The 17982-nt window shown below is 47.3% G+C and overlaps 2 protein-coding genes across 2 annotated transcripts in view; one reads left to right on the plus strand and one right to left on the minus strand.

Annotated features, from left to right (window-relative positions):
• LOC148473809 (uncharacterized) overlaps positions 1-17982 on the minus strand; it is a 285177-nt gene that overhangs the window by 228498 nt on the left and 38697 nt on the right. The window lies entirely within an intron of this gene.
• Positions 1-17982, plus strand: part of LOC148473812 (uncharacterized) — a 34753-nt gene that overhangs the window by 2826 nt on the left and 13945 nt on the right. Inside the window, exon 4 of the mRNA XM_088459404.1 lies at positions 2779-3227. Within this exon, the coding sequence (XP_088315530.1) occupies positions 2779-3227 (449 nt within the window). The remainder of the gene's footprint in view (positions 1-2778; positions 3228-17982) is intronic.

Genomic DNA, 17982 nt, shown 5'->3' on the forward strand with positions numbered 1-17982 from the left:
ATCAGGAGCCATCAGCCCCTATTATACTCCTGCTCTCCCTCTCACATCATGTCACTGTGTGTTATCAGCCCAGAGATCGGACCTGTCTCCTCCCCACACTCTCTGGTGTGTCTCATACATCAGGAGCCATCAGCCCCTATTATACTCCTGCTCTCCCCCTCACATCATGTCACTGTGTGTTACCAGCCCAGAGATCTGACCAGTCTCCTCCCCACACTCTATGGTGTATCTCATACATCAGGAGCCATCAGCCCCTATTATACTCCTGCTCTCCCTCTCTCATCATGTCACTGTGTGTTATCAGCCCAGAGATCTGACCAGTCTCCTCCCCACACTCTCTGGTGTGTCTCATACATCAGGAGCCATCAGCCCCTATTATACTCCTGCTCTCCCCCTCACATCATGTCACTGTGTGTTACCAGCCCAGAGATCTGACCAGTCTCCTCCCCACACTCTCTGGTGTATCTCATACATCAGGAGCCATCAGCCCCTATTATACTCCTGCTCTCCTCACATCATGTCACTGTGTGTTACCAGCCCAGAGATCTGACCAGTCTCCTCCCCACACTCTCTGGTGTATCTCATACATCAGGAGCCATCAGCCCCTATTATACTCCTGCTCTCCTCCTCACATCATGTCACTGTGTGTTACCAGCCCAGAGATCTGACCAGTCTCCTCCCCACACTCTCTGGTGTATCTCATACATCAGGAGCCATCAGTCCCTATTATACTCCTGCTCTCCCCCTCACATCATGTCACTGTGTGTTACCAGCCCAGAGATCTGACCAGTCTCCTCCCCACACTCTTTGGTGTATCTCATACATCAGGAGCCATCAGCCCCTATTATATTCCTGCTCTCCCCCTCACATCATGTCACTGTGTGTTACCAGCCCAGAGATCTGTCCAGTCTCCTCCCCACACTCTCTGGTGTATCTCATACATCAGGAGCCATCAGCCCCTATTATACTCCTGCTCTCCCCCTCACATCATGTCACTATGTGTTACTAGCCCAGAGATCTGACCAGTCCCTCCCCACACTCTCTGGTGTATCTCATACATCAGGAGCCATCAGCCCCTATTATACTCCTGCTCTCCCCCTCACATCATGTCACTGTATGTTACCAACCCAGAGATCTGACCAGTCTCCTCCCCACACTCTCTGGTGTGTCTCATACATCAGTACATGAGACATCGCTATAATGATTAAATCACTGGTTAATGTAATGATACCCTATGTGACTTTACCCATTATCCTCCTCGTGCACTAGTACATGTGATAATAGTCATTATCTTCCTTGAGTAATATTATGTGACTGACTGGTTTTCAATATACTGTATACAACACATCACAAAGCAAATGTCACATGATCTCCATCTTCTCACACACACACAGGGCTATAACCACACACCCGTCATTGCACAATGACTCCCACCAGTCTCTGTGCTTGGATGCTCTGTGTTGTTGTGCTTTATCTGCTGACCTGTCTCTGTATTCTGCTCTGCCCTTCTGCATTCTTCCTCTTTCTGCCTTTGTCCGTCTGTTCCCTGCGCCATTCCCCCTGCCCTGCTGCCTCCCCCTTCTAGTACACACTGGTCTGTATATCAGAAGTTTGTAGCATCAGCTGAGTGGGCAAAAAGCACCAGTGCAGAGATTGACACCCCAGGCAGGAAAGAGAAACTGCACATGTTTTGACAGGTGCAGGGTGCTAGAATGAAGACTACTAAATATTCTCAGTATGCTTCTCAGTGTGTCTGTGCTATATAAAGTGTTTTAGTATGTCTGTGCTATTTAAAGTTCTTCTCAGTGTGTCTGCTATATAAAGTGCTTCTCAGTATGTCTGTAATATATAAAGTGCTTCTCCGTGTGTCTGTGCTATATAACGTGCTTCTCAGTGTGTCTGTGCTATATAACGTGCTTCTCAGTGTGTCTGTGCTATATAAAGTGCTTCTCCGTGTGTCTGTGCTATATAACGTGCTTAGTGTGTCTGTGCTATATAAAGTGCTTCTCAGTATGTCTGTGCTATTTAAAGTGCTTCTCAGTGTGTCTGTGCTATATAAAGTGCTTCTCAGTATGTCTGTGCTATATAAAGAGCTTCTCAGTATGTCTGTGCTATATAAAGTGTTTCTCAGTATGTCTGTGCTATATAAAGAGCTTCTCAGTATGTCTGTGCTATATAAAGTGCTTCTCAGTATGTCTGTGCTATATAAAGTGCTTCTCAGTATGTCTGTGCTATATAAAGTGCTTCTCAGTATGTCTGTGCTATATAAAGAGCTTCTCAGTATGTCTGTGCTATATAACATGCTTCTCAGTATGTCTGTGCTATATAAAGAGCTTCTCAGTATGTCTGTGCTATATAAAGTGCTGCTCAGTATGTCTGTGCTATATAAAGTGCTGCTCAGTTTGTCTGTGCTATATAAAGTGCTTCTCAGTATGTCTGTGCTATATAACGTGCTTCTCAGTGTGTCTGTGCTATATAACGTGCTTCTCAGTATATCTGTGCTATATAAAGTGCTGCTCAGTTTGTCTGTGCTATATAAAGAGATTCTCAGTATGTCTGTGCTATATAAAGAGCTTCTCAGTATGTCTGAGCTATATAAAGTGCTGCTCAGTATGTCTGTGCTATATAAAGTGCTGCTCAGTATGTCTGTGCTATATAAAGTGCTTCTCAGTATGTCTGTGCTATATAAAGTGCTTCTCAGTGTGTCTGCTATATAAAGTGCTCTGAATAATAATAATAATAATAATAATAATAATAATACAGTTATTGTCTTTCCAGCAGATGGACGCACAAGCAGGAATGACTTGGAGGGAGATCTCATCTTATCTACAGATATTAAAATAGAAGATAACATCACACAGGAATCTCCAGGAGATAATCTTGTTATGCTAAATATACATCCAGCACCTCACAATGCAGATATATCTTCTTATACCTCTAATTCTGAGCAATGTCCTCCTGATACCTCAGCTTTTGTTACACATAGTGCAGCTCATACACCTCATAAATTATTTCCCTGTTCTGTGTGTGAGAAATGTTTTACATGTAAATCACAGCTTGTTACACATCAGAGATATCACTCAGGTGAGAAACCATTTCCATGCTCTGAGGGTGGGAAATGTTTTGCATATAAATCAAACCTTGTTAAACATGAGATAAGTCACACAGGTGAGAAACCATTTCCATGCTCTGAATGTGGGAAATGTTTTACACACAAATCATCTCTTGTTAGACATCAGAGATATCACACAGGTGAGAAACCATTTCCATGTTCTGAATGTGGGAAATGTTTTAGAGAAAAAGCTGTGCTTATTAAACATCAACGAGTCCACACAGGTGAGAAGCCATTTTCATGTTCTGAATGTGGGAAATGTTTTACACAGAAATCAGCTCTTGTTACACATCAGAGAAGTCACACAGGTGAGAAACCATTTCCATGTCCTTATTGTGGGAAATATTTTACACAGAAATCAGATCTTGTTGTACATCAGAGACGTCACACAGGTGAGAAACCATTTCCATGTCCTGATTGTGGGAAATGTTTTACACAGAAATCAGATCTTGTTATACATCAGAGACGTCACACAGGTGAGAAACCATTTCCATGTCCTGATTGTGGGAAATGTTTTACACAGAAATCATATCTTTTTAGGCATCAGAAACGTCACACAGGAGAAAAATAATGTGTGTGAGCATGTAGAAATATATAGAAATTGCAGCTGTATTTGCAGTACTGAAAATTTTCAAAACCAGCATAAATACATTTTCTACTTCGGGGTCCACAGGGTTGACCTTGGGGTATAGCTGGATCTGGATCTACGGGCACCACGCAGTTAAAGCTTTCACTGCTCCCAGGATGCACTTGGGTCCGTCCTCCTCTATACCCCGAGCCACAGGCACCTCAGTTTAAGTTGGTGCCCGGCCGGAGTCGGGTCACCCTGCGGGGGGGCTGCAGGAGAAGCCCCCAGAAAGCTATTTAGTTTTATTTAGGAGTCATTTAATTTTTAACTATTTGGAACTTCAGAGCGGCAGCAATGGACTGTCTATATAGACGTCCATGCTGCCGCTTCTACTCCCCGCTGGTGCCGCGACGCCAGTACTGCACTGGAGATCTCTGCGGGAGGCCAGAGTCCATACTAGCTGGACTCTGGGGATCTCCCTGGACTGCTGCCGGAGACGCCGGGGAGAAGGTAAGCCGCGAGTCACTGATTAGCGGCGGCTCGCGGGTTCCCTTAAATGCAGTCCTTTGCCCCCAGTTCTGGGGGACAGATCGGGGGGTGTTAGCGGTGGCGGCGGGCTCCCCCTCCTTGGAGGTATACCCCGTGAGACAACTAGACCAGCAGGGTATAATACGCGGGAAGCTGGCAACCCTGGGGTTAATAGCTAGCCAGGGGAGGAAGCCTTCCCTGTTTAGCGGCTCCTCAGCTCAGCGCGCCTTTCAGCGCGAAGTCTGGCGTCGCTGAGCTGCAGATTCCTCGGCCACTCCTCCTCTGAGGTATCTGGCGGCCATTTTCTCTGGGTGGCAGCGCAGATTTCTCAGGGAGCACTCAAACCGGTCCCCCTGTGTACCTCTCCCCTGTTTTTGGACAGCGTACACAGCACTATAGCCCTCCCAGACACTGAATTTGGGCGGTTGATTGTAGTGGAGAGGTGCAGTGAGTTTATCTTTCTGCATGGTTTGTTACTTTTGCTAGTGCTGCCTGTCTGTGCTTATTTGTACTTACTGTCAGCCTATACCTATCCCTTTCCTTCTCCGAAACCCTGCAGGTGTGTGGGAGGGGCGTTACTACATACCTCACTTATATAAATCACATATTTGTGAGGTCCGTCACATACTGTTGTGTGCTTCACAGTACCATATTGTGGGCTGTTGTTCAGCACACTGGTGAGTGCGCTTGATTCTGCTCTGTTGCCCTATATATTTATTCATATAATATATTTTGTCATGTTGGAAGAGGAGATTGAGCACTCCATGGCTCCGGTGTTGGTCTCCTGCAGGCGCTGTTCTGCAGGAGTGGCTAGAGAGGATTTATCACAGGATAGCCTGTGTGGACGGTGCCAGGTGGTTCCTGGCCTATCAAAATCCCCTATGACGCAGGAACCACCATGGGCAATGTTCTCTCAGGTGCTGGTGGCTATTGCGGACCGTCTGTCGGTCCTGACTGCTGTCCCTACTAGGGCGTTGCCCCAGCCTGCCATCCCCCATTCCCCGGGTGTCCCGCAATTATTGCAGAGCCCCCCCGAGTCTCAGTCTGTTCTTATGCGGGGTTACCTATGTATATACAGTCTACCCCTGTGACACAGCAGTCTGTGGTGTCTTTTCAGGCACCTGTGGCGGCTCCTCCACCCTGGGTGGATGTGCTCTCCAACTCAGTCCAAAATTTGGCGGCCGCGTCTTCGGCTTTTCAGTCAATGTTGCAGAGTGACATGCCTTCAAGGACGTCAAAATGTACACTAATGGTGCAGGTGGCGCATTTTTTGGACTCCGATGGGTCCTCAGATGATGGGGAGGTTCATGACGACACTGACTCGGACACCTCGGTCCAGGAGGTAGATACCAAGTCATCCATTAATGTGCGAGCACTGGTTAGGGCGGCCATTCTCCTAATAGAGGATGAGGCATCAGCTCCTAAGTCGAAGTTACCTAGTTTCAAAAAGACTAAAGTGGCTTCTGCGGTGTTTCCCCTATCTGATCAATTAACGGATCATATGCCAGTGGCTTGGCAGGTTCCCAGTAAGAGATTCCTGCCACAGAATCGGTTAGCTTCTAATTATCCTTTTCCTGAGGCACAAAAAAATGGGAAACTCCACCGGCAGTGGATTCCCATGTCACCCGTTTAATAAGGAGCGCTACTCTGCCATTACCGTCTATATCCTCGCTGAAGGATCCCACGGACAGAAAAGTTGAGACTTGCTTAAAGTCCATTTACTCTCTATCGGGCAGTGGCCCATCCGTCCATGGCCATCTCCTGGGTGCCAAGGCCATTGAGGGTTGGGCCAACGCATTAGAGGATACTTTTCCAGACGATGCTCCAGATGTCCAGAGGGCGTTGTTAGGACAGATGAGAGACGCTGCTTCCTACATTGGAGAAGCCTCTATGGATGCTAGCCTACTGCCCGCCGATCCTTATGGCTGAGGTCCTGGAGAGCGGACGCTGATTCAAGAAAGGTCTGGAGGCCTTTCCTTTTAATGGAGAATTGCTATTTGGTCCGGACTTGGACAAAATAGTGGATACCCTGGCTAAATTCAAGTCCGCTTTCCTCCCTTCAGCAACAACACCTGCCAAGGTCCGGAGTTCGGCCTTTCGGGTTCAGGGTAAGGCAAAAGGTCAGTTTTTCTCGAGGCAGTCGGCGGCTAAGACCGCCTCTAAACCCAAGAAGCAAGCCTGGAGTGCTAGGCGCCCTTCTTCCAAACAGGAAGATAAGCCTTCCGCCTGATGGGACAGGCCTCCCTCTGGGGGACCCCAGAGTGAGAGGCCTTCTTCAATTCGCCCAGTGCTGGCTCAGTACCACCACAGACGCCTGGGTTTGAGAAGTGGTCTCCCAGGGGTACGCCCTGTCTTTTTGGCACAGACCGCCCCACCAGTTTTTTTGCATGAGTCCTTCTCTGGACAAGAGCAAAGCTTTCCAGATTCAGGTAGCTATAGAATCCTTGCTACAAGCAGGGGTCATTGTTCCCATTCCGCAGTCTCAATGCGGGACGGGGTACTATTCTACTCTGTTTCTGGTACAGAAGGCCAATGGTTCTCATCGCCCTATCCTAAATTTGAAGTCTCTGAACAAATACCTCAGAGTTCCCAAATTCAGGATGGAAACGTTACGTTCCATCATTCTGGCGATGGAACCCGGGGATTACATGGTCTCCCTGGATATCCAGGACGCCTATCTCCACGTGCCCATAGCACCTGCACACCAGTGGTATCTGAGGTTTGCTATCCTGCAACATGACTACCAGTTTCGGGCATTGCCTTTTGGCCTTTCCACGGCTCCGAGGGTGTTCACCAAGGTGATGGCAATTATGGCCGCCCACCTTCGGGGACAGGGTATACGGCTGCTGCCGTATCTGGACAGTCTGCTGCTAGCAAGCTCCCCGGAGGTACTTCAACATCTCCACTTGACCATTGCTTGTCTTCAAGCACACGGGTGGTTGATAAATTGGAAGAAGTCATCTCTGATCCCATCACAATGGATGGTCCATTTGGGAGCCCTTCTGGATTCTCATCAGCAAAGGATTTTCCTGACTCCGGAAAAGGTGTCCTCCTTACAACTGAGGATACACAGTTGCCTGAGCAGTGCCAGGGTGTCGGTCCACTCAGCCATGAGAGTCCTAGGGTCCATGGTGTCGGCATTCGACATGGTGGAATTTGCCCAGTTCCATTCCAGGCCCCTGCAGGGGCAGATTCTATCGGAATGGAACGGGTTACCTCACCGGAACCGATCCCAGATGCTGATCTTGTCTCCGGAAGTGCGCCTGTCTCTAGTTTGGTGGCTTCAGCCAGCTCATCTCATCAAGGGTCGTCTCTTTTGGATCCCGGACTGGGTTCTGCTCACAACAGATGCCAGTCTCCGGGGTTGGGGGGCAGTGACCGGCTCGTCTCTTCAGGGCCGTTGGTCTGCGGAGGAAGCAGCTCTTCCCATAAATGTGCTGGAGCTGCGGGCCATGTACAGGGCTCTGCTGTCGTCAGGCATCGCTCTTCATGGAAGGGCAGTTCAGGTGCAGTCCGACAACGCCACCACGGTGGCGTACATCAATCACCAGGGAGGAACTCGCAGTCGAGCGGCAATGTCAGAGGTGTCTCGCATCCTGGCTTGGGCGGAGTGCCACCTTCCTGCGATCTTGGCAGTCTTCATCCCGGGAGTCCTCAATTGGGAGGCGGACTTCCTCAGCCATCACGTTGTGCACCCAGGGGAATGGTCGCTACACCCAGAGGTGTTTCAACTTCTCGTGGACAAATGGGGACTGCTGGAGTTGGACCTGATGGCATCCCGTCACAACTACAAGTTGCCCATGTACGGCTCAAGGACAAGGGACACAGACGCAAGTCTGGTGGATGCGCTGTCAGTGATATGGTCATTTCGCCTGGCGTACCTATTTCCTCCGATCTCCCTGCTGCCTTGGGTACTAAGAAAGATCAAACAGGACGAAGGCACGTTTCTGCTGGTGGCTCCAGCGTGGCCCAGACGTCCTTGGTACTCCGACCTCAGGAGCTTGTCCATCGACGTTCCGTACCTTCTGCCTCAGCGTCGGGACCTGATGTCTCAGGGGCCCTGCCTTTACCCGAATCTGGGTCGGCTGTCTTTGACGGCGTGGCTCTTGAGACAGCCGTCTTAAGGTCCCGGGGATTTTCAGGCTCTATCATCACCATGCTGAGGGCGCATAAACCTGCCTCCGCACGGATTTACCACAGAATGTGGCACACTTATTTTCAGTGGTGTGAGTCCAGAAACTTTGATCCTCAGGTGTTCAGGGTTTCTAGGATTTTGGCATTTCTTCAGTCAGGTCATGACCTGGGTTTATGTCTTGCTTCCCTGAAGGTTCATGTATCGGCTCTGTCCGTGTGGTTCCAACGTAGGATCACTACATTGCCTGATTTTCAAACCTTTTTTAAAGGTGTTCTTCGAATCCAGCCTCCCTTTGTGCCTCCAGTAGCTCCGTGGGATTTGGCGGTGGTTCTTCGGGTCCTGCAGGGACCTCCTTTTGAGCCTCTTGAGTCGGTTGACCTCAAGTGGTTAACACTTAAGACGTTTTTTCTCCTGGCAATTGCTTCAGCCAGGAGGGTGTCAGAGTTGTGGGCACTCTCCTGTAGTCCCCCCTTCTTAATTTTTCACCAGGACAGAGCAGTGCTTCACACTCGTCCTGAGTTTTTGCCTAAGGTAGTCTCTAAGTTCCACATCAATCAGGAACTTGTGGTGCCAGCCTTTCAGTCTCCTGATCTTACAGCTGGTGAGACTTCGTTGGACGTTGTCCGTGCTCTCAGAATTTATGTTGACAGGGCTGCTTCTGTTAGAAGGTCCGATTCTTTGTTTGTCCTCTTTGGGTTTCACAAGAGGGGTTGGCCTGCCAACAAACAAACGTTAGCCCGTTGGCTTTGTTCTGTTGTTAGGGAGGCTTATATACAGGAACATTTACCTGTTCCAGCTTCTGTTAAGGCTCATTCCACTCGGTCTGTGGGTCCTTCTTGGGCTGCTAGACCTGGTGCCTCTGCTGTTCAGCTATGTAAGGCAGCCACTTGGTCTTCCATTCAGACGTTTTTGAGGTTTTATGCGTTTGACACCTTTGCCTCTCAGGATACATCCTTTGGGCGCAGGATCCTCCTTTCTGCACAGGAGCGTCCCCGCCCTTAGTTGAACTGCTTTGGGATATCAACCCTTTGGACCCCCTATGGACCCTGAAGTAGAAAACAAGAGATATGGTAAGAACTTACCTTTGTTATCTCTGTTTCTACGAAGTCCATAGGGTCCACAGGGTGCCCGCCCTGACGCACCTGGCTTCAAATGAGCTGTGTGGCTGGTCACCGGTTTTTACGTCTCCCTTTTCTGTGAGTATGGTTATTCTTCCTTCTCTCTGTTTAGTCTCCTCCTCCGGCCTTGGCTGCTTACCAACTGAGGTGCCTGTGGCTCGGGGGCGGGGTATAGAGGAGGACGGACCCAAGTGCATCCTGGGAGCAGTGAAAGCTTTAACTGTGTGGTGCCCATGGATCCAGATCCAGCTATACCCCAAGGTCAACCCGGTGGACCCTATGGACTTCGTAGAAACAGAGATAAAAAAAGGTCTTACCATATCTCTTGTTATTAGCCTAGATTGCTGTCCCTGCTTAGGGAAAGGTAAATTACATTTGCATTTCAACACTATATACTAAAATATTTAATCAAAATCCACACGGATGTCACCAACATAGGGCTCCAACAGGTTCCTCATGTAATGGCTTTCAGTTTCCTTATTCTGTCAGTTTAGAGTTTACCAAACTCTATTACAGGCCAGGTTTTCAGGACATCCATGCTTGAGCACAGGTCACTTAAATAGTACCTAAGTCAATTTGATTTAACCAATTGGAATCAAGCATGCATATCCTTAGACCCTGGCCTGTAATGGCAGAGTTTGGGAAGCTCTGTATTAGATTATTATTGTGCTATTGGCCTAGTTGTGCAGTAACAAGATCACATGATGTAATATAGGGACATAACTACTCTGTCATCATGACAATGGGCTGGGGATGTAATATGGGAAGTGGGAAACTATGACATCATGTGATGACTGGGCTGTAAGTGACGGGGTGAGATGGGCGATATAATGACATCTGTAACCTCTGATTTTATCTCACTGGATCCAGTATTCGCTGGTTGGGTTTCCTGGTAAATGGATCTCTAATCTCCTTACAGCAGTCTGATGTCTGGTTCTTTCTAATTAGATCCTCTGTAACCCACTATTTACACTATTCCAAAAGATAAGGACATTAATATCATGATCACTTATGTAATTTATACATTATTAGATAATGTAATTAGTGTTGGGACACAGGAAACTGCTGGTCCTGGTATAAACCACTAACAGTAATGTCCATTAAGTGCATCAGGCTCTCGATATCCCCAGCAGAATACAGATGTGAGCAGGGTACGTAGTAATGGAGGAATAATACAGGGACATCACAGGATAAGTAGGATCAGTACAGGTTGTCCTCAGTATGTCCTGCACTGTCACCTCCCACAGTGGTGACACCACCAGTAATGTGCATCCAGCTCCCGATATCCCCAGCAGAATATAGATGTGAGCAGGGTACGTAGTAATGGGGGAATAATACAGGGACATTACAGGATAAGTAGGATCAGTACAGATTGTCCTCAGTATGTCCTGCACTGTCACCTCCCACAGTGGTGACACCACCAGTAATGTGCATCCAGCTCCCGATATCCCCAGCAGAATATAGATGTGAGCAGGGTACGTAGTAATGGGGGAATAATACAGGGACATTACAGGATAAGTAGGATCAGTACAGGTTGTCCTCAGTATGTCCTGCACTGTCACCTCCCACAGTGGTGACACCAAACAATGATTATAAGTGATACAAATATTGATAGGCAATATTACCATATATTTCATATCTAGAATTAATGTTAATATAACGTAACATATAGAAGATGCAAATTGTAGAAATATATGTATTTTAAATTTCCAAGAGGACAAGATGCCAATAAGCAGAGTGATATATAAATCATGTATCTGAGACTCCCATAAACCTGTGACCATCTGAGAGCCCATAGATATGAGCTGTCCTGGTGGGTCACACCAATGTCTAAGTACAATCACAATGACCATCCTGCTGTGTAAGATCTCACGTGTGAGATAACCAGCCCTGTGTGACCATCAGAGCCCATAGATAAGAGCTGTACTGGTGGGTCACACCAATGACTAAGCACAGTCACAATGACCATCCTGCTGTGTAAGATCCCGTGTGTGAGATAACCAGCCCTGTGTGACCATCTGAGAGCCCATAGATATGAGCTGTACTGGTGGGTCACACCAATGTCTAAGTACAATCACAATGACCACCATGCTGTGTAAGATCCCGCGTGTGAGATAACCAGCCCTGTGTGACCATCTGAGAGCACATAGATAAGAGCTGTACTGGTGGGTCACACCAATGACTAAGTACAATCACAATGACCACCCTGCTGTGTAAGATCCTGCGTGTGAGATAACCAGCCCTGTGTGACCAAGTGACTTAATTTCCTGATATTGTGGAGAGAAGCCAAACCAAGCTGGCATGGTGTATGATGTATGAGAAATAGAGTGACTGTTGTAATGAGATACTTAGCTTTCAGAATTGAAGCCGAGACGTGCATTTAGCTGCTTTTGACTGCGCAATCTCTATATGCCAATGACTGCTGACTTGTTATTCCCTGATATAGAAACATCATATAAAGATGATTTAGATTTACGTTTTGCCTGGTATACAAGTTATTCCCAACTACGATACCGGGGTAGTGGATTTAATCTGGCTGATATACTGTATTATTATTATATAGGGGGAAAGGGGACCATACAGTGATATATTAGGGGGAATAGCACAGCTCCCAGCACACACTGATATGTGGTATTATTATATAGGAGGAGGGGACTGTACAGTGATATATGAAGGGGAATAAGTTTCCATCACACACTGATATTATATAGGGGAAAGGGGACTGTACAGTGATTTTTGAGGGGGAATAACACCATTCCCAGCACACACTGATATGTTCATTATTATTATATAAGGGAGAGGGAACCGTACAGTGATATGAGGGGGAATAACAGCTCCCAGCACACACTGATATGTGGTATTATTATATATGGAGACAGGGCACTACAATGATATGTGATATTATATAGGGGGGGGAGAGGGGACCGTACAGTGATATATGTGGGGGTATAACACAGCTCCCAGCACACACTGATATGTGGTATTATATATGGAGATGGCACGATACAGTGATATGTAATATATAGGGGGAGAGGGGACCATACAGTGATATATGAGGGGGAATAACACAGCTCCCAGCACACACTATGTGGTATTATTATATATGGGGAGGGGACTGTACAGTGATATGACGCGAAATAACACAGCTCCCAGCACACACTGATATGTGGTATTATTATATCGGGGAGAGGACTGTACGGTGATATATGAGGGGGAATAACACCATTCACAGCACACACTGATATGTGGTATTATTATTATATAAGGGAGAGGGGACCGTACAGTGATATATGGGGGAAATAACACTGCTCCCAGCACACTGATATGTGGTATTATATAGGGGAGAGGGGATTGTACAGTGATATGTAATATTATATAGGGGAGGGGACTGTATAGTGATATGTGAAGGGGAATAAGTTTGAAGCACACACTGATATGTGGTATTATTATATAGGGGAGAGGGGACTGTATATATGAGGGGGGATAACAGCTTCCAGCAGACACTGATATGTGGTATTACCAGGGCCGGCGCTTCCACAAGGCAAGCTTAGGCAGCTTCCTAGGGGCGCCGGCCCTCCGATCACACCCCCCATGTGCCGGGTGTTCACTGAAATTGTGTTTAGCGGGCACCTGGCTCCTTCTCTACCCCCCCTCCATCTTCTGGGTCCTGCAGTGCATTATGGGAGTGACGTCATGACGTCACTCCCATAGTTCTGAGGAGCGGGCATCGGGGACAGATGGCAGCAGGCACTGGAGCAGGGTTTAAGGTAAGTGTTGTTTTGTTTTTTTGTGTGTGTGTGTGCGGGGGGGCTTACTACTGGGGGCACTACAGGGGCCGCACTAAGGGCACTACAGCTGCCTTACTACTGGGGGAACTACAGAGGCCGCACTACTGGGGGCACTACAGGGGCCTCACTACTGGGGGCACTGCAGGGACCTCACTTCTGGGGGCACTGCAGGGGCCTCACTACTGGGGGCACTGCAGGGGCCTCACTACTTGGGGCTCTACTGGGACCTTACTACTGGGGGCACTACAGGGCCTTACTACTGGGGGCACTATTGGGAGCCCTACAGGGGCCCTTACTACTGGGGCACTGCAGGGAGCATTACTACTGGGGGCACTGCAGGGGGCATTTCTACTGGGGTCACTACTACAGGGGGCATTACTTTTAGGGGCATTACTAAAGGCATTATTACTGCTGGGGGCACTGCGTAAGGGGCACAATTACAGTGGGCATTGCATAAGGGGCACCATTACAAGTGGGCAATTAGTGTTTTAGGGGAACTACTACTGTGGGCAATGTGTAAGACCTAAGTTAGGGGGCCCAAAAAGTTCTAGTTATGCCCCTGATACTGTGTGTGTGTGTGTATATATATATATATATATATATACATATATATATATATACTGTTGCCCCACAGGTGAAAATGAATTTGCACAGGCGAAGTGGCGGATAAGTTTTATTTATATATATATATATATTTATATTTAATTTTTTACACAAAACTTATCCGCCACGTCACCTGTGCAAAGTAATTTTCACCTGAGGGGCTAAATGAGTACCGGTTTTGCCTAGGCTGCCTAGAAGTCTAGCACTGGCCCTGGGTATTATTACTATTATATAGGGGAGGGAACCGTACAGGGATATATGAGGGGGAATAACACAGCTCCCAGCACACTGATATGTGGTATTATTATTATATAGAGGAGAGGGGACTTTACAGTGATATATGAGGGGGAATAACACAGCTCCCAGCACACACTGATATGGTATTATTAAATATGGGAGAGGGGACTGTACAGTGATATATGAGGGTGAGTAACACAGCTCCTAGCACACTGATATGTGGTATTATTATATAGGGGAGAGGGGACTGTACAGTGATATATGAGGGGGCATAACACAGCTCCCAGCACACACTGATATGTGGTATTATATACGGGAGAGGGGACTGCACAGTGATATATGAGGGGGAGTAACACAGCTCCTAGCACACTGATGTGTTATTATTATATAGGGAAGAGGGACTGTACAGTGTTATATGAGGGGGAATAACACAGCTCCCAGCACACACTGATATGTGGTATTATTAGTATTATATAGGGGAGGGAACCGTACAGTGATATATGAGGGGGAATAACACAGCTCCCAGCACACACTATGTGGTATTATTATTATATAGGGGAGAGGGGACTGTACAGTGATATATGAGGGGGAATAACACAGCTCCCAGCACACTGATATGTGGTATTATTATTATATAGGGGAGAGGGGACTGTACAGTGATATATGAGGGGGCATAACACAGCTCCCAGCACACACTGATATGTGGTATTATATTCGGGAGAGGGGACTGCACAGTGATATATGAGGGGGAGTAACAGCTCCTAGCACACTGATGTGTTATTATTTTATAGGGGGCAGGGGACTGTACAGTGATATATGAGGGGGGAATAACAGCTCCCAGAACACACTGGTATGTGGTATATAGGGGAGAGGGGACCGTACAGTGATATATGAGGGGGAATAACAGCTCCCAGCACACACTGATATGTCGTATTATTATACGGGAGAGGGGACTGTACAGTGATATATGATGGGGAATAACAGCTCCCAGCACACACTGATATGTGGTATTATTATATAGGGTGAGGGGACTGTAAAGTGATATATGAGGGGGAATAACACAGCTCCCAGCACACACTGATATGTGGTATTATTATATAGGAGAGAGGGGACTGTACAGTGATATATGAGGGGAATAACACAGCTCCCAGCACACACTGATATGTGGTATTATATACGGGAGAGGGGACTGTACAGTGATATATGAGGGGGAGTAACACAGCTCCTAGCACACTGATATGTGTTATTATTTTATAGGGGGCAGGAGACTGTACAGTGATATATGAGGGGGAATAACAGCTCCCAGCAAACACTGATATCTGGTATTATATAGGGGAGAGGGGACTGTACAGTGATATATGAGGGGGAATAACAGCTCCCAGCACACACTGATATGTGGTATTATATAGTGGGGAGGGGACTGTACAGTGATATATGGGGTTTGCTACCTAAAAAGGCTGATTTCATGGACAGAATGATCCGGTCACACAGAGGATTGTCTGCTCACATATCTCCTGCCAAGGTTTATATTATGGATGAGCGGGTTCGGATTTCTGAAATCCGAACCCCCCCTGATCCGAGTTGGGAACCGAGTCCGGCTCGGGTTTTCCCGCCTGACTCGGAACTGTAATCGAGGCAAAACTCCATCATCCTGCCTTCTGGATCTGGCAGGTTTTGGATTCTTTAAAAGGTCCCCGCGTCGGCGCCATGAAAAGGGAGGGTGGGAGCTAGGGCTGGCTGGGCTGTGTTGTGCTGCTGTTGTCCATAGGGGCTGGCTGGGCTGTGTTGTGCTGCTGTTGTCCATAGGGGCTGGCTGGGCTGTGTTGTGCTACTGTTGTCCATAGGGGCTGGCTGGGCTGTGTTGTGCAGTCAGTTGTCCATAGGGGCTGTGTCCACTCCAAAGTCTATAGGGGCTGGCTGGACTGTGTTGTGCAGTGTCCCATAAAGGCTGTAGTCCTAAAGGGGTGCTGTAGTGTTGTCCAGGGAGTGATCTGTCCATCAAGGGTGCTCCCCCAAAATGCACTCCAGAAAAACAAAAAACATTTTTTCTGTATTTGTGAATTGTGTGCGCAGTAGCCGCACGTGCATCAACAAAGTAGCGCCAAGCATGCGCCTGTGTCATAAGTAAAGGGCCGGCTGGCTCGTCTGTTAAAGGGTGTTGTAACCCCCAAAGTGCACTCCAAAAATAAAATATATATTTTTTCTGTGTTTGTGAATAGTGTGCGCTTTAGCCACATGTGCATCAACAAAGTAGCGCCAAGCGTGTGCCTGTGTCATAAATCAAGGGCCGGCTGGCTTGTGTGTTAAAGGGTGCTGTAACCCCCAAAGTGCACTCCAAAAAATATATATTTTTTTTTCTGTTTGTGAATAGTGTGCGCAGTAGCCGCACGTGCATCAACAAAGTACTGTAGCGCCAAGCGTGCGCCTGTGTCATAAGTAAAGGGCCGGCTGGCTCGTCTGTTAAAGGGTGGTGTAACCCCCAAAGTGCACTCCAAACAAAATAAAAATATATTTTCTGTGTTTGTGAATTGTGTACACTGTGGTTGCACGTGCATCAACAAAGGAGCAGCGCCAAGCGTGCGCCTGTGTCCCATAAGTAAAGGACCGGCTGGCTCATCTCTTAAAGGGTGGTGTAACCCCCAAAGTGCACTCCAACAAAAATAAAAAATTATTTTCTGTGTTTGTGAATTGTGTGCACTGTGGCTGCACGTGCATCAACAAAGGAGCAGCGCCAAGCATGCGCCTGTGTCATAAGTCTGTTAATAGGTGGTGTAACCCCCAAAGTGCACTCCACAAAAAATAAACAATTCTTTTTTTTCTGTGTATGTGTGCGAAATGTATGCGCAGTAACCGCACGTGCATCAACAAAGGAGCAGCGCCAAGCGTGCGCCTGTGTCCCATAAGTAAAGGATCCGCTGGCTCATCTCTTAAAGGGTGGTGTAACCCCCAAAGTGCACGCCACAAAAAAATAAACAATTATTTTTTTTCTGTGTTTGTGTGCGAAATGTATGCGCAGTAGCCACACGTGGATCAACAAAGGAGCAGCGCCAAGCGTGCGCCTGTGTCCCATAAGTAAAGGACCGGCTGGCTCATCTCTTAAAGGGTGGTGTAACCCCCAAAGTGCACGCCACAAAAAATAAACAATTCTTTTTTTTCTGTGTATGTGTGCGAAATGTATGCGCAGTAACCGCACGTCCATCAACAAAGGAGCAGCGCCAATCGTGCGCCTGTGTCATAAGTCTGTTAAAGGGTTGTGTAACCCCCAAAGTGCACTCCAAAAAAAATGAAAAACTTCTTTTCTGTGTTGTGAATTGTGTGTGCTGTAGCCACACGTGCATCAACAAAGGAGCAGCGCCAAGCGTGCGCCTGTGTCAAAAGTCTGTTAAAGGGTGGTGTACCCCCAAAGTGCACTCCCAAAAAATTTTTAAATTCTTCTTTTATGTGTTTGTGTGCGCCTAAGCCACACGTATATATCAATATAACATAAATGGAGGACAAAAGTTTGTCCGATAAAATAAAATAGGGAAAGATCAAGAACCACTTCTTCCTAGTGCTGAAGCCGCTGCCACTAGTCATGACATAGATGATAAAATGCCATCAACGTCGTCTGCCAAGGTCGATGCCCAATGTCATAGTAGAGGGCATATAAAATCCCAAATGACAAAGTTCAGGAAAATGACCTTAAAAAAACATTTAAATCATCTGAGGAGAAACGTAAACTTGCCAATATGCCATTTACGACACGGAGTGGCAAGGAACGGCTAAGGTCTTTCCCTATGTTCATGACTAGTGGTTCAGCTTCACATGACGATGGAAGCCCTCCTTCCGCTACAAAAATCAAACAAGTTAAGCTGGCAAAAGCACAGCGAAGAACTGCGTTCTAAGAAGATATT

The sequence above is a fragment of the Taudactylus pleione genome, unplaced genomic scaffold (assembly GCF_031769625.1).
Source record: "Taudactylus pleione unplaced genomic scaffold, aTauple2 ptg000910l, whole genome shotgun sequence".
NCBI classification, from domain to species: Eukaryota; Metazoa; Chordata; class Amphibia; order Anura; family Myobatrachidae; genus Taudactylus; species Taudactylus pleione.